The 19,383-nt window shown below is 34.8% G+C and overlaps 1 protein-coding gene across 1 annotated transcript; it reads left to right on the top strand.

The window, feature by feature from the left end:
* Window positions 1-561: 561 nt before the first annotated feature.
* Window positions 562-18,164, top strand: TDO2 (tryptophan 2,3-dioxygenase). Its single transcript, XM_004420950.3, has 12 exons — window positions 562-598; window positions 818-923; window positions 2,166-2,256; window positions 4,747-4,817; window positions 6,195-6,322; window positions 7,499-7,685; window positions 8,934-9,041; window positions 12,369-12,478; window positions 13,684-13,743; window positions 14,957-15,036; window positions 15,692-15,782; window positions 17,495-18,164. The coding sequence occupies exons 1-12, from the start codon at window positions 564-566 to the stop codon at window positions 17,646-17,648; spliced, it is 1,221 nt and encodes a 406-aa protein (XP_004421007.1). The 5' UTR covers window positions 562-563; the 3' UTR covers window positions 17,649-18,164.
* The last annotated feature ends 1,219 nt before the right edge of the window (window positions 18,165-19,383 follow it).

Here is a 19,383-nt window from a genome sequence, read left to right as displayed (position 1 = left end):
TATGTGCTGCTGATTATTAGATGGGATTTAAGCCAAAAGAACTGTGAGGATGGGATGGAAATGGGATTTGAGTATGTACCTTGCCTCTGTTATATAATGAATTGCTTTCCCCGGAGACATTCAAGTTCAGTTTTTGGCTTAGCCATTGTAAGAGTATCCAAGTTTAAGACTGAAAGAATAAAAATTTGCTTTTTACAATCTCATCATCTGATATATCCTAACACTATACCATATGTGTTTTTGGAATAGAATAGTTAAATATCTTTTTTATTTAACTTGGCTTCTATTGATTAGATTTAATGTTTGCTACTTTGGATATAAAAGTGAAACTTGGCAAGTCAAATGATTCAGTTTGGCTCAATACTCACTCTCCCAGTAAACAAAATATCCCCAATGTAAATCCACCCTAAAGTTTACAGAGGTTCAGCTTCTGTACCAGTTGAACTGCGAGCCTTGCTAACAGCACGCGGAGAGAGCTGATTGGCTGGTGCAGGGTGGGCAGGATACATAAAAGGCAGCTGTAGAGTCCAACTTTGGTGCTTCTCAGCCAGTGCACTTTCACCATGAGTGGGTGCCCATTTCTAGGAAACAACTTTGGGTGAGTATTTACCTCTATTCTAAGTATGGTCAGGCTCTTAGAAATGGCAAGAATGAACACTTTAATTTCTGAATTTTGAGAGCATTGAAAACTGCCAACTTTATTCCTTTAATAATCTACTTTAAAAAAAATTAGCAATAAGAATTTCAGTCACTCATATTATTAGCTACTGTGTTCTCTCAAGATCTATTTTTTTCTCCTCACTTATTTAATCTGCAGATATACTTTTAAAAAACTATCTGTAGAAGGCAGTGAAGAAGACAAATCACAAACGGGTGTGAATAGAGCCAGCAAAGGAGGACTTATCTATGGGAACTACCTGCATGTAAGTGGCAGAGTCCTTACACTGTTTAGCTTCCATTAGTAGGCACTAAATTCTGCTAAGTGACATTTTCATGTTTTCGTTTTTTTTCTCAATCACCAAATAGTTTTCTGGACCTAAAGATATCCCTATTCATATAAATGTATGCTTTTTCAACTTTTGATAGAACAATTCAAGAGTCTTATATGTGAAAATTCACCTCTCAGGCAGAGTTACCGTAAAAGCAGAGAATGCAGAGTCTGTGCAAAAGACTGTAAATGAGAAGATAAAGTGTAGCTCACAGGCATTGCACAACTTGTATACACAAGAGATGGTCAATAAATCCTAGCCTAGATAGTTGCAAATGTATCCAGAAAAAATTTTCTTTTAAATCTCTTATAAAAAAGTAGAAATGTTGAAGGTACATGTTTTCTTGAAATCATTAATAAATAAAAGAGAGATGTTAACAAAGGAGATATTTGGAGATTATTCTGGGGTAAATTTCAGCCTGTTTGCCTTCTATATTTTTTAAGAAGCGAAATGTTTAGAGCCGCTGATGCCTTCATTGATGGATTTCTAAGGATGAGTTGATAAAAATGTTAAGATCTTCATAGAATAGACACTTTGGGGGAATAAAAGAAAAGAAGATACACAGTCAGCCAAGTTATCAAGCTTTTATCATACTCATTTCAAGAGATAGAAGGGATATGACTTCTCAATGAGTCGTAGTAGCATTTGTTATGATAGAATCCTACTGAATATAATTTCTTCTGAAAAGAATAAAAATCATAAATTCAGCTCACTCTTTATGACAAGACTCCTTAATTGTTTAAAAGAAAATAGATTGGTTTCTAAGAATTTGGGAATTTGGGGGAATTTTTTTCGGTGTCGTATTCTACTTATGAAACTTGTTAAAAAAATTCCGCAACTTAAAAATCAGTCTTTCTTTTGTCTTTTTTAGCTTTTTTGAGATATAATTGACATATAAGATTGTGTAAGTTTAAGGTGTACAACATGTTGATTTGATGCACTTTATATTGCAAAATGATTACCACCATAACATTAGCTAATACCTCCAACATATCAGACAATTACCATTTCTTTTTTGTGGTAAGAACACTTAAGACTACTCCCTTAGCAACTTTCAAGTGTATAATACAGTATTATTAACTATAATCACTATGCTATACATCAGATCCCCACAACTTATTCATCTTATAACTGGAAGTTTGTACAAAATCAGTCTTTCTATTTTTTTGTTTAAAGCTGGAAAAGGTTTTGAATGCACAGGAACTTCAAAGTGAAATAAAAGGAAATAAAATCCATGATGAACATCTTTTTATCATAACTCATCAAGGTAAGTTGCACAAAAGTTTGAACACTAACTATCCCACAGGCATTTCCCATCAAGAATGAGGAAAGCTACAATTCTTTTAATGATAAGATGGTGAAAGGTAAAGGAATCACCTTTCTCAGAAATGCTTGAAAATATTTTGCTGCCAGGTAAATTCTCATAGAACCTCTTTCTGGGATTTGTAACAGTCTTCTTTGTGTTACTACACTGCTAATGTGATCCAGTAGGACTTGAGCTTTGTCATAAGTCCAAGGAGGCTTTCTCTCCTTTGAAATTCACAAAGAATTTGCAAGCTAAGATATTAGTATTTTTCAACTTGGAACTTTAAAAAACTATTTCCAAGAAAGAGATCACTCAAATTTATTGTGATTTTACATAATCCTATATAAATCTGGTACTGAACAGAAATGTAAATTTTGTCTAAAATATGTGTTTATCTTCACTAGACTTCTAACCTCTGGGCTGGGGTTTTTAGCGTAGGAGTCCATGACTTTGGGAGTTTAGACAGTCTCTGAACTCTTTGAAATTGTGTGCAAAATTTCATGAATATGTAGCTTAAAATGTTCTATAACCCCCAAATATTAATATTTACTCTAAGATTGTTGGTGTCATAATACTGTCTTCTGGCTGACAAGGGCCCAATGGCTCATGCCAGTCAGTGCCCAATTTCTAGACATGTTTCTTTTCCCTACCAATTCTTTGTGTCTTTTCCTCAAATGGTGGTTTGCTTCACTGACTGGCTAAAATGATCAACTCTGAGATAAAAGAATTAAAGATGGAAATGTCACCGGCACCAGTCAGATCGGTGCGGTGAGGTCCCAGGTTCTTGGTCCACAGACACAAAAGAATTTGAGAGGGGACACACAGTGGAAGTTTTGACAGAGGAGGATTTATTAGCAAAGCGAAAGTACACCCCCCAAGGGGAGGGGCGGGCAGGCCCCAGGTGAGCAACTGCTTGGAAGTTTTGGTGGTCAGTGGCTATGGAAGATGAGGTCCTGGGGCGGGTAAGGGTCTTGGAAGGTGGGCCAATGGGGGCATTGTCTCCACCCCCATGTCAGGAAGGGGAGATTTTTTGCTTACGTAGGCATCTCCGGAACTGTCATGGCCTTGATCCCCCACAAGGGGGCTCAAAACCGCAATGCAAATGAGGGTATAATAAGGCTTGGGGCTACTCTCAGTCAGGGTTGGGGGAGTGTTGCAAGTCCAAAGAGCCACTGTCTGGTAATTAGGACACTGCACTTGGTGGAGTGACCTTGCTCCCAGCTCATATCTAGCTTCCTGCCTATCTCAGAAAACAATTGGTTTAATGTGTTACTTCTCCTGTTTTTGTGTTGACATTTTTGTTGGTGGTTCATACCAAGACAAAATCAATAGGGGAGAAATCATAGCAGAGTAGCACCAATTTGGAATTAGAAAATTGTTTAGAATCCCATCTCTACCATTATAAACTGTGTGACCTTGGTCAAGTTTCTTGACCAATAATTCTCTCCATTTCCCCATCTGTTTAATGGAGAGAATTGCTGTATCTTCTCATTCACTGAGTTCTTGTGAAGACAAAATGAGATAATATGCTTTAAGCCCTTAGCCTAAGGTATAGCACATAATAAGCATACATCATTATTTGATAGGGAGATTCTTCTCCCATCCTTCAGTTACAACATGTAGTCAATGGGTCATGGGACTAGTCACAAAGTTAAACCTGAAAAATAGATACATAAACTGATCAAGAAATATTTGATTTGCTCTTTGTCCAAAAATGAAAATTAGATCCCTGGATATCTCCATAAATGTAACTTAAAGTTGTAATTTATTCCCCTAATTAGTACAGAAACATAGCCTTTACCCACACAATAGCACCAAATAGAGTGCACTAGACATCTCTGAGATTATTGATTTTCTATGCTGAACTAATGACTACATTGGCTATTTAATTCATTTATTCATAACATAATCACCCAGTGTTTATCATATGCCAAACACTATGCTAGAATCTGAGGGAAATAGATGAATGTGACAAAGTTTTAAACTATTCATAAGCTTTTCCTCCTCATAATATTCTAAGCCCCTAGAAACCAAAACTTTGTCATATTCATTAGGTGAGTGAATGTCAGTTTCTAATTTTAGAGATGAAGTTGAGTATTACTTTGCTTCTCCCCATACCTCCAGCTTCCATACGGGAAGTTAGAATTTGATTGTGTGCTATATCCTAAAAGATCTAAACAAGACATTTGTTGAGAGAAAGCAATGTAAAAATAAAAAATATAAAACATAGAGATAACATGCCTGGCGTATTAAAACATTCAATTAAAGGAGGGTACTATAACTTTATAACTAATATTTGTTTATAGTATAAAAAATAGGGCTATATTGGCATGTATTGATGTTTAAATTACATTTTTATTTCTATTTCAATGTGTTTACTGTGTTTTTCATATAATTATAGTCAAAGAGGCTCCCATAACTTTCCCATTGACAATGGTTTTCTGATTGCAGCTTATGAACTCTGGTTTAAGCAAATCCTCTGGGAATTAGATTCTGTTCGAGAGATCTTTCAGAATGGCCATGTGAGTTATTATATCACAAAATTAGTTTCCTAATTTTTCTTGGGGAATGTAGAAAATATTATTAATGAGAAAATTTTAACACCAAATGGTGGAATTATTACTTAAAAAAAAAGCTTTCCAAGTGGACAAGAGTTTAGTCCTATTTTCCAGTGCCTTTAAAATTTCAATTTGTGGCCCCTTGTTTAGAACTGAAAAAAAAAAATTTTTCTTTACCCTTAAAAAAATGTTGTTATAAACAATGGTAGATTGCCAGGATAGCTAATATAGATTCTTTAATTAATAGGTACCAGAATTGTATTTCTAATGAATATTTGCTGTGGGACGATAGGAACAATAATGAGGAAAATGAAGCAGGAAGAGAAGGAGAAGGTAGGAAAAGAGGAGCAGGAGGAAGAAAAAGAGGAAAGAGACCAGAAGGCGGGAAATACAGAAGAAAAGGGCCAGGAGGATCAAGAGCAGAACAGAGCGTCGGGTGATTGCAGAAATCTGAACTGCACTTTCCCGCCTCCCAGCCTGCTTTCTGTTCCCACACGCCTTCCCGACACAGGACACTCCCTTAGGTCCTCTACCTCTGAGCCTTTGCTCCAAAAGGGGCTGGAAAAGAAAGGCATCCATACACAGACCATTCTCTTCTTATATATGTGACAACAATTCCTGCTGATGTCAATGGCAACTTTGACCCTCAGCGAAGAGCAGATTTGTCTAAGTGTTGCTTAATCTTCACCCAGAAGCTTCCACGTTTCCTTGAACTTTATTCTTTGAAGCAAAACTGAGAGAAATTTGCTTTGAAATCAGCGGGAGCTGTGTTCCAGAATTTACTTCTACCTTGTTTCCATATAGTTTTCTATTTTTATTTTTATTTTTGTGAGGAAGATCAGCCCTGAGCTAACATCCATGCCAATCCTCCTCTTTTTGCTGAGGAAGCCCGGCTCTGAGATAACATCTATTGACAATCCTCCTCCTTTTTTTCCCCAAAGCCCCACTAGATAGTTGTATGTCATAGCTGCACATCCTTCTAGTTGCTGTATGTGGGACCGGGCCTCAGCATGGCTAGACAAGAGGTGCGTCGGTGTGCGCCCGGGATCCAAACCCAGGCCGCCAGTAGCGGAGCGCGCTCACTTAACCGCTAAACCATGGGGCCAGCCCCTATAGTTTTCTATTTTTAAAGGAAGAAAAACGATTCTGATTTTGCAGACATTCCTTGCACACAATTCAGAGTTGCTATTAATTCGACATATACTTATGGCAAATTTTAGTTCCAATGTTCTGCATTAAAAAAGAGATGAAAGGAATAAGAATGCATTGTTATTTATAGTCTATTTTGTATCTTCTAAAAATTAGAATTGATTACTCAGTGTTTCATTTCCTAACCATCAGGTCAGGAATGAAAGGAATATGCTTAAGGTTGTTACTCGGATGCACCGAGTGGTGGTGATCCTTAAACTACTGGTCCAGCAGTTTTCCATTCTGGAAACGATGACACCCTTGGACTTCAACGACTTCAGGTGTGCACCTGTGGCTTTGTAATAATGCAGTGGGTTTACCTTCTTATTCTGTTGGGGTAAAAGGAGAATATGTGTTGTGTGACACGAGGAGCCTGTTCTACTGACATTTTGTCAGTATAAGCACTTGAGAGTCTTAATCACAAAGAATTTAAGTTACTAAAAACATTTCATCACTCACTTTTACATACAAACATAATATGACCAATTAATTTCAGTTCATCATTGTCTGCCCTGTTTTTATCCAAAAAGGATTTTAGACAACTTACCAAAATGGCTAAAATGGCTGATATAATACAGGTAACTAAATTTTAAAGAAATTAAAAACTAAAAATAAAGGGAAATAGGAGTGATGTGTAAGGAAGCATGTCACCAAAAGAGTCAGTATAAGTTATGGATTGAACTATAAATTTTAGCTCTACATTTCCAGGCAGCCAAAGCCATATATATATCAAAAAAAGCATTTTTCATACCAAAATTTGAGAAGAAATGTTCTTAAGAACATCAGGTGTGTTCAATGATGTAATAGACAGTGTCTCCAACATGTTTGACAACCAAAGGAAAAGTAGTAGAATTCCTTTGTGGTGGCTTTAAAAAGTTGAAGTCTTAGTACAAATTAGATGAAGGAAATTTACAAGGATGTAAGAGATTGGGTGGTTGTGTGGGGTGGGAGTAGTAACATTTTTGATTGCCTATTTTGTGCTAGGCAACATCACATTCATTTTACTTGTAGAGTTTCACTGGTGCTCATAATAATATGAGGTAGTGAAATTAATGCTAATATCCAGGAATGTAATTTTTAGGAGGGATTGAATAATATTTATAAAGAATCTTTTAGCGCTGTTGAATAGAAAATATTGCTCAATGTCCACCTGTCTTTATCTTAGGAAAAGACTTAGTACACACACGTACACACACACATATGCTATTTCACAAACTATACAAACATTCCAACTTTAAATTGATTGACTCACAGTGACAATAATGTTTAAGTAGCTCGTTTTCCTTATTCCAGAACGGTCTAAATTGTAGTCCAACTCTAGGTAGTTGTGTGTCTGTGTTCTTGGTGATATCTTGTTTTACTGACAACCTCTCACAACAGAAATCATTGCAGTGATTTGCAAATTCAACCCATCACTTCCTGTTTCTTCTCTTCCCTTCCCCCATTTATTCTCAAAGAGAGTACTTATCTCCAGCATCAGGCTTCCAGAGTCTGCAGTTCCGGCTACTGGAAAACAAGATCGGTGTTCTTCCGAGTTTGCGAGTCTCTTATAACAGAAGACATTACCGCGATAACTTCAAAGGAGAAGATAATGAACTGCTACTCAAGTCTGAGCAGGAAAAGACACTTCTGCAGCTATTGGAGGTACATGCTCAAATACTATTTTGAAAATCTTACTCAATACATCTTGTTAATTTAGCTTTTGCTAGATCAGAATTTTAAAACTCGTATCAAAATTGGGTCTCATTTATTGGAAATAAAAACGGAAAAGAATTTATAAAAATACTTAAACTCACAAATTCAACTAATTTAAATATATTTAAAATATTAAGAACTCTTGAGAATTTCAGAAATATTTATATAGTCAATGATACGTTAATATTTAATAACCTCCTGATCTTATTAAAATGAATTTTTTAAACATTCCTATTCAGCAACATTTAATTAGCTGATTTTTAAACTGAGTGTAGTTATTCATTGAGCTTTATTTCTTTAAAATATTCCATAATTGGAAAGTTCCACAAGTTGTGTATTTTTCTCAATTAAACTAAATTACCAAGAGTGTACTCTTCGGAATTATTTCTCTTCATATCTTAATTCCCCAGGGGTTTATAAATAGTCTTGAGGAATTATTAATTTGTTTCTTCATAAATAAATTATTAAATAAGGATTGTGTAGCCTTGATTTCCTCCACAAAGCATTTCTTTTGCAAATTAAACTTTTCTTTTAGTGAATTATACTCTGCTCACTAATCCTGTGAGTATTGTAAATGTGGATTTAGGTTAATATATTATATATAATGCCATATAAAGGCTTATAAAGATAGGGAGCGAAAGAATCACAAAGCTAATTTCAAAACCAAGAATAGGTTAAATGAGAACCCATAGAGATGCATGAATTCAATTTTATTTCTGGATTTAAAAGTCTTGTGAAATTGTAAAATAATTGGGTAGTCAGTTGATTTCAAAGTTGCTAAGTATACCATGCTCTTGCAGTTAGAAGAAATCATGTCTTATACATGCCATAATTCCTTCAGTTCCTAAGACATAAAGTATTTTGAAGATAAAGCAGAAGACTTCATTAAAACAATGTTTAGGTATGTGTATAGATTTACAGAACAAAATTGAGATTTCTATAATAATATGTCTTAATTAAGAGTAAACATTATTAATATGATAGCCTTAAAGATTAAGAAAGTAAAACGTCAGAGACTGGTATTTTGTAAATGAAGAAATTGAAGGGAAAGAGAAAATAGTTACAAATGAAAAACTTATGACATATCTTTCTCAAAACTGAAGATTTCCTGTTTCAAGTTCATAAATGTTAGTTACAACATATTTTACATATATTAAATTTTGCAACGTATTCACTTAAAAATAATATTTTCTTAAGGCATGGCTGGAAAGAACACCAGGTCTAGAGCCACATGGATTTAACTTCTGGGGAAAGTTTGAAGAAAATATTGTCAAAGGGCTGGAAGAAGAATTCACAAAACTTCAGGTATTTATGATGCCTTAAGTAAATATAAGTTTACTACAGAAAAAGCATTGGGAATTTTATTTTAACAATTCTCTACTTTTCTCTTAACCTCATTTTTCTTACATTTTTCTTTCCAAATGCATTTTCTTGAAATATATTACATGATTGATTTTATTTATGTGCAATAAATCATATTAAATTGAGTTCATTGTAGATAAGATTTTGTCTGTGTTAAATAGATGAGATTAATAGACTTTTTATTTCTGTTGAAAATTTATTATGACTAATTCTAGACAGAAGTAGGCACACAAAAGACCAGTTAACCAAATATATTTAGCCATATAATTTTCCCTTTGCTTTTATATATATATTTGCTAGGTCCTTCCTGTTGGCTCTCAGATGATATCAAGTTTCTCTCACTTGAAAAAATACTGTTGAAGCCGTTCTGGTGGCATAGTGGTTAAGTTCATGCACTCCGCTTCAGTGGCCCGGGGTTCGTGGATTCGTATATCAGGCGTGGACCCACACACTGTTCATCAAGCCATGCTGTGGTGGTGTCCCACGCAGAAAATAGAGGAAGATTGGCACAGAGGTTAGCTCAGGGACAATCTTCCTTACCAAAAAAAAAAAAAAAATACTGTTGATTCCTCATTTCCCTCAAGTTACAAGCCCCTCATCCTCTCTTCATGATTAAATTTCTTGAAAGAGTTGTTTCAATTCTCTGTCTTGAGAGGCTGTGTCAGGTAGTGCTTAAAGCAAGGACTTTGAAGTCACACTGCATGTGTTCAAATCTCACCTCCACCTCTTAATAACTGTGAGACATTGAACTTCTTCTGTTAGTTATCCTCTTTCTGCCTCACTTTCGTCGTTGGTAAAATAGAAAATAAGAGTATCTATCTCATAGAATTATTATGAGCATTAAGGTAGCTTAATATTTGTAAAGTATTTAGAACAGTTTGTTGTTGTTAGTGTCATCTAGCTGATTCCGGCTCCTAGTGACCCTGTGTACAGCAGAGTGGAACCCTGCTAGGTCTTCTTGAGCCACCCTCTCATCTTCTGGCGCTATAAAAGACAATGCTCCATTGCTATTCATAAGGTTTTGATGGCCAATTTTTTTGGAAGTGGGTGGCCAGGTCCTTCTTCCTAGTCTGTCTAGTCTGGAAGTTCTGCTGAAACCTGTCCACCATGGGTGACCCTGCTGGTATTTGAAATACCAGAGCCATAGCTTTCAGCATCACAGCAACATGGCAGCAGCCACAGTTTGACAACCGATGGACAGGTGTGGTTCCCTGTCAGAAAGGAATCTGGGCAGCAGATTATTAACCACTAGACCACCAAGGCTGGACAGTAGTTAGCATAATTATTTCTTTGTCCCTCTTCTAATCCTCAACCCAATCCAATCTGTCTTTTGCCCCATGATTCACAAATGGCTTTCCTGTATATAAATCCAATGGCCATTTATTATCTTCATTTTGCTTGACCTCCCAGTGGCATTCAATACTAATGACTACTTACTCTTTCTTGAACATTTTTCTCTCTTGGATTTGGCATACAACATTCTGTCTTCATCTAATTCTCTGGCCCTTATTTCTCTATTTCCTTTATTGGCTCATTTTTCTCTCTCAGAACAATAAATGGTGGGGTTTTGTAATGCATTGGCTTAGATGTTTTGTATTGTCTCTGTGGTCTTTCACTAGATGAACTCATTTATACCCACTGCTTCAATATCTACTCATCCACCAATAATTCTCGTAAGTTCATCTCTAGCTTAGATAGCTCCTTAAATTTCTGATCATATATTGCACACCCTACTTTATATTTCCTCCTGGTCCTTTCAAAAACAGGCTGATAAAACCAAACGTAAAAAAATTTCCCCTCCTTCCACTATTGTTCAACTTCTTCTTTCCAAGTTGAAGAAGTTTTTCTCCTATAAGCCATCTAGTTTGTCAAGTCAGACATGTACAATTGATCCTTGGCACCTCCCTCTTCCTCAACCACTTCTTCAAGTTATCACCAAATCCTACCAATTTTACCGTGTAAATAGCTCTGAAATATTTGTTTTTAATCTACCACCATCAGTCAAGTGCAAACTGCCATAGTTCTCCACCTGGACTAAAGGAATATTCTCTCAACTATTCTATGTGCCTCTCACATATGGCTCCATTCCAATTTATTTTCCAAACAGCAATTTGAGCGATCTTTTCAAAATGCATATCTGATTACATTTCCCTTTTGCATAAAACCCTTTTATGTCTCCACATTGTTTTTATGATAAAGATAAAAATTCTTAACATAGTTTACAGGGTTTTTCATGATCTCACGTGGCACAATCATACTGAATTTCCTTTAAGCTGAATTTAGTTCTTTGACTATCCTACCATAGAGTCTTTTATATGTTATCACTGGACTTGGAATGTTCTTCCCCAGGGAACTCCTTCCTATGCTTCAGGTCTTGGCTCAAGGAAAACTTCTTCAGGAAGGTCTTTCCTGACCGCCCTACCACTGTAAGTTGTTAATGGCACTATACTGCTCCTGGATACCACTGGCCCTGGTTGCAGTTTAACGCAGTGGTGACTATTTGCTTAATGTCTTATTCCCACCAGATAATAAAGTCCATGAGATCAGGGGACTCAATTTTTGCTCATAATTTTATTTCTATCACCTTTGTTTGACATTTACTGAATATTTGAGTAATTAATTGACAATAATATGCATACAAGTTCTTACCACACAGTGTGGTTGTTCTGAAGAATTGAAGATAATTGGCTTAACATATTTTTGCTCTGACTCAAGCCAAGTAATTGAGTTGTAAGTAGAGCATGTGTTGTAGGCAAAAAAATAAGGATTTCTTTAAACAAATCAGTAGATATCAAATAAGTAAAAATATAGAGTGAAAAATCTAAGAAATTGTATTTACAGAATACAATACTAAATAGAGAATTTCACTAAAGTTAATAGTTTTTCTGACTAGGAATTCTTAACTTTTCCTAAGTGGAATTACTTTACTTCCTGTGTTAAATAATTGCTGTTTAAAATTCGATCACTATTATTGACCTCTTGTGGTTACCTCCAGTTTGCCCATCTGAGTTCTTTCCTTATGATATTTGTGAAGAAAATATTTGAGATTAACAAATCATTTAAACTTAAATAAAAGAATAGAACCAGTAAGTGTGAGGAAGATTTCTCTCATAAGCTGTAATTTCCAAGTTGTAGCATTAGATGATATGGTAAATATTTCAAGTACATCCTTTCTGCAACGGGCAAGTCTATATCTCACTAGCAACGTTTTCTAAAAGTAAAAATCTATTCTCTCTTTTGGGAATATTAATACAGTATTTTTCCCCAAAGGCTAAAGAAGAGTCAGAGGAAAAAAAGGAACAAATGGCTGAATTTCAAAAACAAAAAGAGGTGTTACTCTCTTTATTTGATGAGAAACGTCATGAACATCTCCTTAGTAAAGCTAAGTATTTTTATTCTAAGGATTGTTTGCCTGCAACCTGTGCAGATCAAAATATCAAACCTCACTTGGAGGAAATAAAATGAAAATTGATATTTCATTCAGATACAAGAATTGGGTTAATGTTATCAATGATAACCCTATGTTAACAGGTTTAAATGTCCAGTTTATCTCAAAGACATTAGTAGAAACTTTCATAATATGTGTCAGACATGAGAGATATCAAGATAAATTGAATATGGTTTTTCAAGTAGTTCACAGAATAGTAGGAACAGACACAAAAACAAGCAGTGTAGTTGTACATACTACAGTAGCAGTAGGAGAGAGAGGAATAACTCTATTGTGACGGCTAGGGTGGCTTGGCAGAGGAAATAAATTTCCCAAACAGGCCTGGAAAAGCACACGTTTAGACTTCTAGCATAATTAATATTGAGGTATTATTTTCTGAAACTACTTGACCAGTATGGTTAAGATTTTCATTACTTAACTCTTTTATCTATTTGAAAATTTTCTGTTCATTTTTATTTGGAACCTTTTGGAAATAGGCAGAATAGAAGTAAATATTAATTTTTGTAATGCAAGTACAAGGCATAGCAGTCTATGAAATTAGTATTAAATTCTATAAGCTTCAAGGTTATTGGCCTCAGTTTTCTATAAACCCTTAGTAAAGATTGGCAAAATCTTGTTTTTCTGCAGATAGAGCAAAGCCTTTCCTTAGAGCACACATATGAGATTTTATATATGGTTGTGCTCCTTGAAGCCAAGTGTTTTGAAGTAATTTAAAGTGAATTAGAAAAAACTACTTTCAAATTAAACTTGGAATAAATCTTAATTTTTTAACAAGTCAGTCATCATACTATTTTACTTGAAAAATACGTTCTATCATCAAAGCTAAGTAGTTTCCATATTAGGTTTTCCTAACATGACATTTAAAGGTTTTGAGAATTTAAAATGTGTATATATATATATATATGTATGTGTGTGTGTGTGTATATATACATATATTTAATTTGTCTTTTAAAATCTAATATTAAAATAAGGTTTTAAATGAGAGTTTTCCAAATTCAAGCTATGGGGTAAAAAATTTAAACTAATGCTTACATTGTTTTCAAAAAACATATAACACTTTATTTAAGGTGATGATGCCAAAGTAATATAAGACTGCCCTAAATTACCTATTAAATTAAAACTTGCTACGCATCTTGCAGGTGAAAGACGACTGTCATACAGAGCGCTTCAGGGAGCCTTGATGATATATTTTTACAGGTAAAAGCAAATCCGAAGAGAAGTATAAGTTAAAATTGAGGAGTGGATATAGATAATATATCAAGTATAAAGGTTATAAATTGCAAGCATAGTTTTAAAAAGTCATTTAGTTTTGGGGGAAAACTTAGAAAATAATTAATTGTGAAGTTCCATGAGTTTTTAAAAAATTTTAAATAGTAAGAGTATAACTTTATCTCGAGTAGATTACAACACGCACATACACACACAAATTAATCAAATGTCCTTTTTATTAAATTCTACGAAGTATTAACATACTTAATATCAAGTGATGTCCTAAAGGGCCAAACTTTAATCTATCTCAGGAACTCAGTCATGAACTGTCTTCTGTCATTACACAATGTCGTGGAGTTATTCCTGTTTTATAAAATGAAAAAAGAATGGATAAGGTGAAAACACTTTATAAACTGCTGTTCTACTGATTCAGCAATTTCAAGTAAAACTGTCTTCATGTCTAAAGCATTCCAAGTGTCCCTTAAATATCCACGTACTCTTACTTCACGCATATGAAGTTCTCATCTTCACGTTTCATGAATTAAATGTGTCAGAACAATGGATAGCACACTAGCGGAAAGCAAAAAACAAACAAACAAAAAAACCCCTATGTTTACTGGATGTCTTACTTACTTGTATTTATTTAATTTTTTAATCCTCTTAAATCTGTTTCTTCAGACTGGCAACATAAATAAAGTCTTTTGACTCTTTTCCTAAACTCTTACTAAACGTATGCCACTCAAGCTTATGTATCCCAAGCAGAAAATGTACTGAGAGTGTTGAAGGATTAGATTATAAAAAGGGAAAAAAATATATTAGAGGAAATAAAAAGCAGTCTTTGCTTTTTTGTTTTAATATCTTTGCCTAGAAGATTTTGACTATCATCAGTTGGAAAACCTGAGACTATGTATGTGTCTGCCTTTTAATGAGAATCGACGTTAGGTGTGACTCTGACTTGTTACTTCATGTATATTACATGCGATATTCTAGACTCTTCAAACCAATGCTCCAAGCTGAGTGGTAGTATCCCCATTTTTGAGATGAAGAGACTAAGACTGAGAGAGTAATCCAGAGCTGCCATAGCTCTTAAGAAGCAAAGTTGACATTTGTTTCCAGGGCCAACAGATCGTATAATTCAAGCTCTTCCTAACACACTGGATTTGCTTGACTAGATCTCTTTTCCTTCTCATTTTTCCTTTAGGGAAGAGCCTCGATTCCAGGTCCCTTTTCAGTTGCTGACTTCTCTTATGGACATAGACACTCTCATGACCAAATGGAGATGTAAGTCCTCCCCTCAACCCTAAAGCTCCTTCTCCCCCATTCTGTTGCTTTACCAACCGTTTCTTCTTCTGTCTGCCCTCCTTCCCTCTTTCTCTTTTCTTTCCTCCTTTGTGTGTGAACGAGTTGTTTTTGTAAAAAATCACCTTGACAATTAATCTCTTCCAGGTCCAATTTATCCATAGCAGGCACAATGCCTAGGGCCTGCAGGGCTCATGAAAATGTTCTATTTGATAATCAGAAGGAAAAAATGAACTTTAGGTAAAAGAAAATGTTTTAATAGATAATAATTATTCATCTTTATGCCAATACAATCTTAAAATATTATTTTGATAGTTTTTTTTCATAGAGGAAGGAACCCATAAAGACAAAAGTGGTGAGGGCTCATAAGTCATAATGTGTCCCTGCTCCACCCTGTTGTGTTCCCAGGATAAATGTAATGATAGGTGGAGTCAAATGCATGTAGCCTGAACCAAGTGGGGTGCCAGGCAACCTACCAGTCTCATCTGGCTCTCACACATGAACCTTCCATATGGCTAAGTGATAAAGTGTGAGCCTTTTCTCAGAAGCAACAATCATTACCAATCTCTTGTATTCAGAATATTGTGGAACTAATGGCAGAAAAATATCCATGGAGTTAATTTGTGTGTTTGCCTAGATAACCATGTGTGCATGGTGCACAGAATGCTGGGCAGCAAAGGTGGCACTGGTGGGTCCTCCGGCTATCAGTACCTGCGCTCAACAGTGAGGTAAGATGGGAGAAATGCACCTTTTTGTCTTGGTGGAAGTCACCATTCTTTGTTTCTCCACATATATATATATGCATTATCTAGGAAAAGTCATTTATACTTGCTCCTGTCTGAACCGCTGACAACACATTTGTAGTTAGGTTAAGGTATTCCTATTAGAATCTTTGGAGGCCATTATAAAAAATCCTAGTTCTGGAAGTTACCATTTTGATCCTGTGATGAAAAGGGGCATGGTACCAATGGCTGCATGACCTGTGAGGACATGAAGGAGTTAATCCAGGTAGAAATGTTTTCAACTCATTCTGGCTCAAGTTTGGACTAGACTAAAACAGTTATCACTATTTCCACTAATGTCCTTTGGGCCAGATGACTGACACAGCTAAAAAATAGTTTCTTGTTTCCTGAAATGACTCTATTTTATAGTATAGAAACTGCTTCCATCTACTCCAGAAAGTGTCATTTTCATATTGTTTACAAAGAAAAAGGTCAACATTTATTGAGCATTGAAAACCTGATACAGAGATTTCTAGGACATTTGTGTTCTTATTTTATTTAATATTCACAACATTATAGATAGATGGATATATAAATAGATACATCTGAAAACTGGGAAATTTACAAGGCCCCTTAGAAAGGAGAATCAGCTAAAGAATAAATTAGATGTTCACATTTAGTCTCCAGAATTCTTTATAGCACATTGTTTTCATTCATCACTACTCTTACTACCAGACTGACTAAGTTATAAAATGCACCAAGTTCAATTTTTCATCATTTTTATACATTTTCACTTTCCCTGGGAATAAACTCTAAATTGAATGATTTATAAAATTCACTGGTTTGAATTTTCACAATTATTACATATTTTCTCTTTCCCTGGGAATAAATCCTATAAGCATGAAACAGGAAATGATTGTCTGTACAAAATGAGCACACACACCAGAGAGTGGTGGGAATAATTAACACAAACAGCATTGCTAGTGTGTCATCATCTTATTAAATCTTCACAAAGGCCTGGCCAGAGGAAGGGATTGTAGTTTTTATTTTACAGAGTTAGAAACCAAGAGATTGAGGTTTAGACAGCTTGTTCAAGGTCACATGATCTGCAAGTGACAGAACAGAATTTTCTAACCCAAATTTGACTTCAAAGGCAAATGCTCTTCCGTTATAAAACTGCAACAATTAAAATAGTTGACTGACAAACACTAAAGCAATTTTAAATGTTAAACTCACTCCTGTAGACATTCATTATGAATCTAAGATGGTATTTCAATTCATTAATCCATTCATGGTAGTTACTTGGCGGCTACTTTGCAGCTGGGAAATATTTTCAAATGAACAACTAAGAACTTGGTATGCTTTAAATTTTTTATTTTGCATACTGTCCTTTAAAAGTCAGAAATAAGAACACACCCTTATCTTTAAGAAGGTAGCATGACAATAACAAGACTCCACGTTTTAATCTGGACGAGCCTGGTCAACACATAATACTGTTTTATGGGCATGAATTTGGATATGGAATAAAAATGAGGCAATCTTAATACTAATACTATTTAATATAATATATATGATATACACATGTAATATATAATGAAATATAATATTGAATAATAATTATGGCAAAATATTACCTCAGAAATGAAATTTTTTGATGGAAAATTTTAAATATTTCACGTCAATAAATCTAAAACATCTGTATATATGTGTTTTTCCAGTGACAGGTACAAGGTATTTGTAGATTTATTTAATCTTTCAACATATCTGGTTCCTCGACACTGGATACCGAAGATGAACCCAATTATTCATAAATTCCTTTACACGGCTGATTATTTTAACAGCTGTTACCTCAGCAGTGATGAATCGGATTAAAATTATCTGCAAAAATCTATGAAGAACACTGATTTATCAGTTTGTTTTTTAAAATTTTCTATGACTTTTCGTGAATACACAGAGTCTTATTGTAATATATGTACATACATAGTTAAGCACTGTGGTGCTCTGATCCCATCTTGGAAATAATTATATTACCTCAGTTTTGTAATGATATAAAATTCAGCACTAAGATAAGAAATTAATTCAGTTAAATTATAACATTGTACATAACATAGGGTGTTTTCCTATTAAAAACTTAATGTTCCCTGATACTTACCTTAATGTAATCATTTAATGTAATCATTTCATTGTTTAATCCATTATAAGCTGTAAACTTTAGCTATTTCAAATATTTTATGCAATAAAATGTGTCATTCTACACAAAAACTTGGTCAATCAAAAATTTTTAAAAATAATAAAAATTAGTCTTTTTGCATATATTGTTTTGGAAACATGGCTTGTATTTGTTAGGACTCTTGATGACCAATGACAGAAATCTATCTGAAGTTTTATTGGGCAATTACTCCGCTAGCTCGAAGAATTGAGAGGAGTCTGAGGTCACAGGGATAGATCTAGTTCCTGGAGTACTTTATTCCTGAACACTTTGAGGAATCTCTGTCTCATCTCTTCTTTTCTGTAGGTGTTGGTTTTCTTCTTCTTTGTTGTAGATCAGCGCCTTCCTCAGGGTGGGTCCCAGCTTCTAGCACCTCTGGACTCCCAGAAGGGCAAAGGTGCTCTTCCCAGCTTCACTGCTTGTGGTTTGTGGGGTAGATTCAACTCTAATGCACAGCAGGACTGAGGTAGGAATGAGTTAATAGTTCCTTCAAGTGAAGAAGAATGTTCTTTCCAGAAGAAAGGAGAGATAAACAGACTAAACAATGACCCAGTTCATTTCTAACAAAAAATTTTAGGCTAAGAGTTTAGATCAGACGTGAGTTTTACTCTTCTTTTTCTAGCTCAGCCTGGATATTGGCAATACTTAGTTAAATTTCTGTTATGAGGAGAGTACAAGTTATCATCAAAGGAATCTAAAATGTATAACAACCCTGACCTAGAATGATTATAGCAAGCAGCAAGTTCTTGATGGAACTGAACTATTCTTTGGTCTCAATTCCAAGTTTTTTCTTATAAGGCAGCATGGTGACTAAAGGCATTAGCTTTGAAATCAGCAAGCTTGGGAGAAAATTCTGGCTTTGCCATTTATTAACTATCTACTCTGGTACAAACAAAAGTTTAAGCCCCAGTTTTCCATCTACATAATGGGGATAAAAATACTTCTAATCTTTGCTTTTTCTCATGAAGTAATAAAAAAATATGTTAATAGATGTTTTGTCACCAACATGCCTTGGAATCTTGGAGTAAATGCCATTTGTCAAGTCTTATTCTTTTAATAGACAAAATGATTGGATTTAGGTCTTTTTATCTATATTTCTTGGTATAACCAAGCTATACAATTGTTAAGACTTTTTTTCAAAGGATATATCAGTCATTCTTAATGTAAATGTCAAAACAATTTATAATGCCGATTTCTACCTTGCCCCCTGTTCAAACTCGCTCCTAGCACTCATGATCCACTTTAAATTACAATTCTTAAATGGGTCACGAAGTCCCTGTAAGCTTGTCCCATTTAGTATTCACTTTGAGATCCTTGTGAAATCATACCCAGGAACATCTTGATGATTTTCATTATGACTCCTAATTAATATGAAGACTTCATTGCTTTCCTCTCAGC

The sequence above is a fragment of the Ceratotherium simum genome, chromosome 12 (assembly GCF_057802395.1).
Source record: "Ceratotherium simum simum isolate JZ-2026a chromosome 12, ASM5780239v1, whole genome shotgun sequence".
NCBI classification, from domain to species: Eukaryota; Metazoa; Chordata; class Mammalia; order Perissodactyla; family Rhinocerotidae; genus Ceratotherium; species Ceratotherium simum.
Note: the sequence above shows the minus strand (reverse complement) of the source record. Positions and strands in the feature narration are given on the sequence as shown.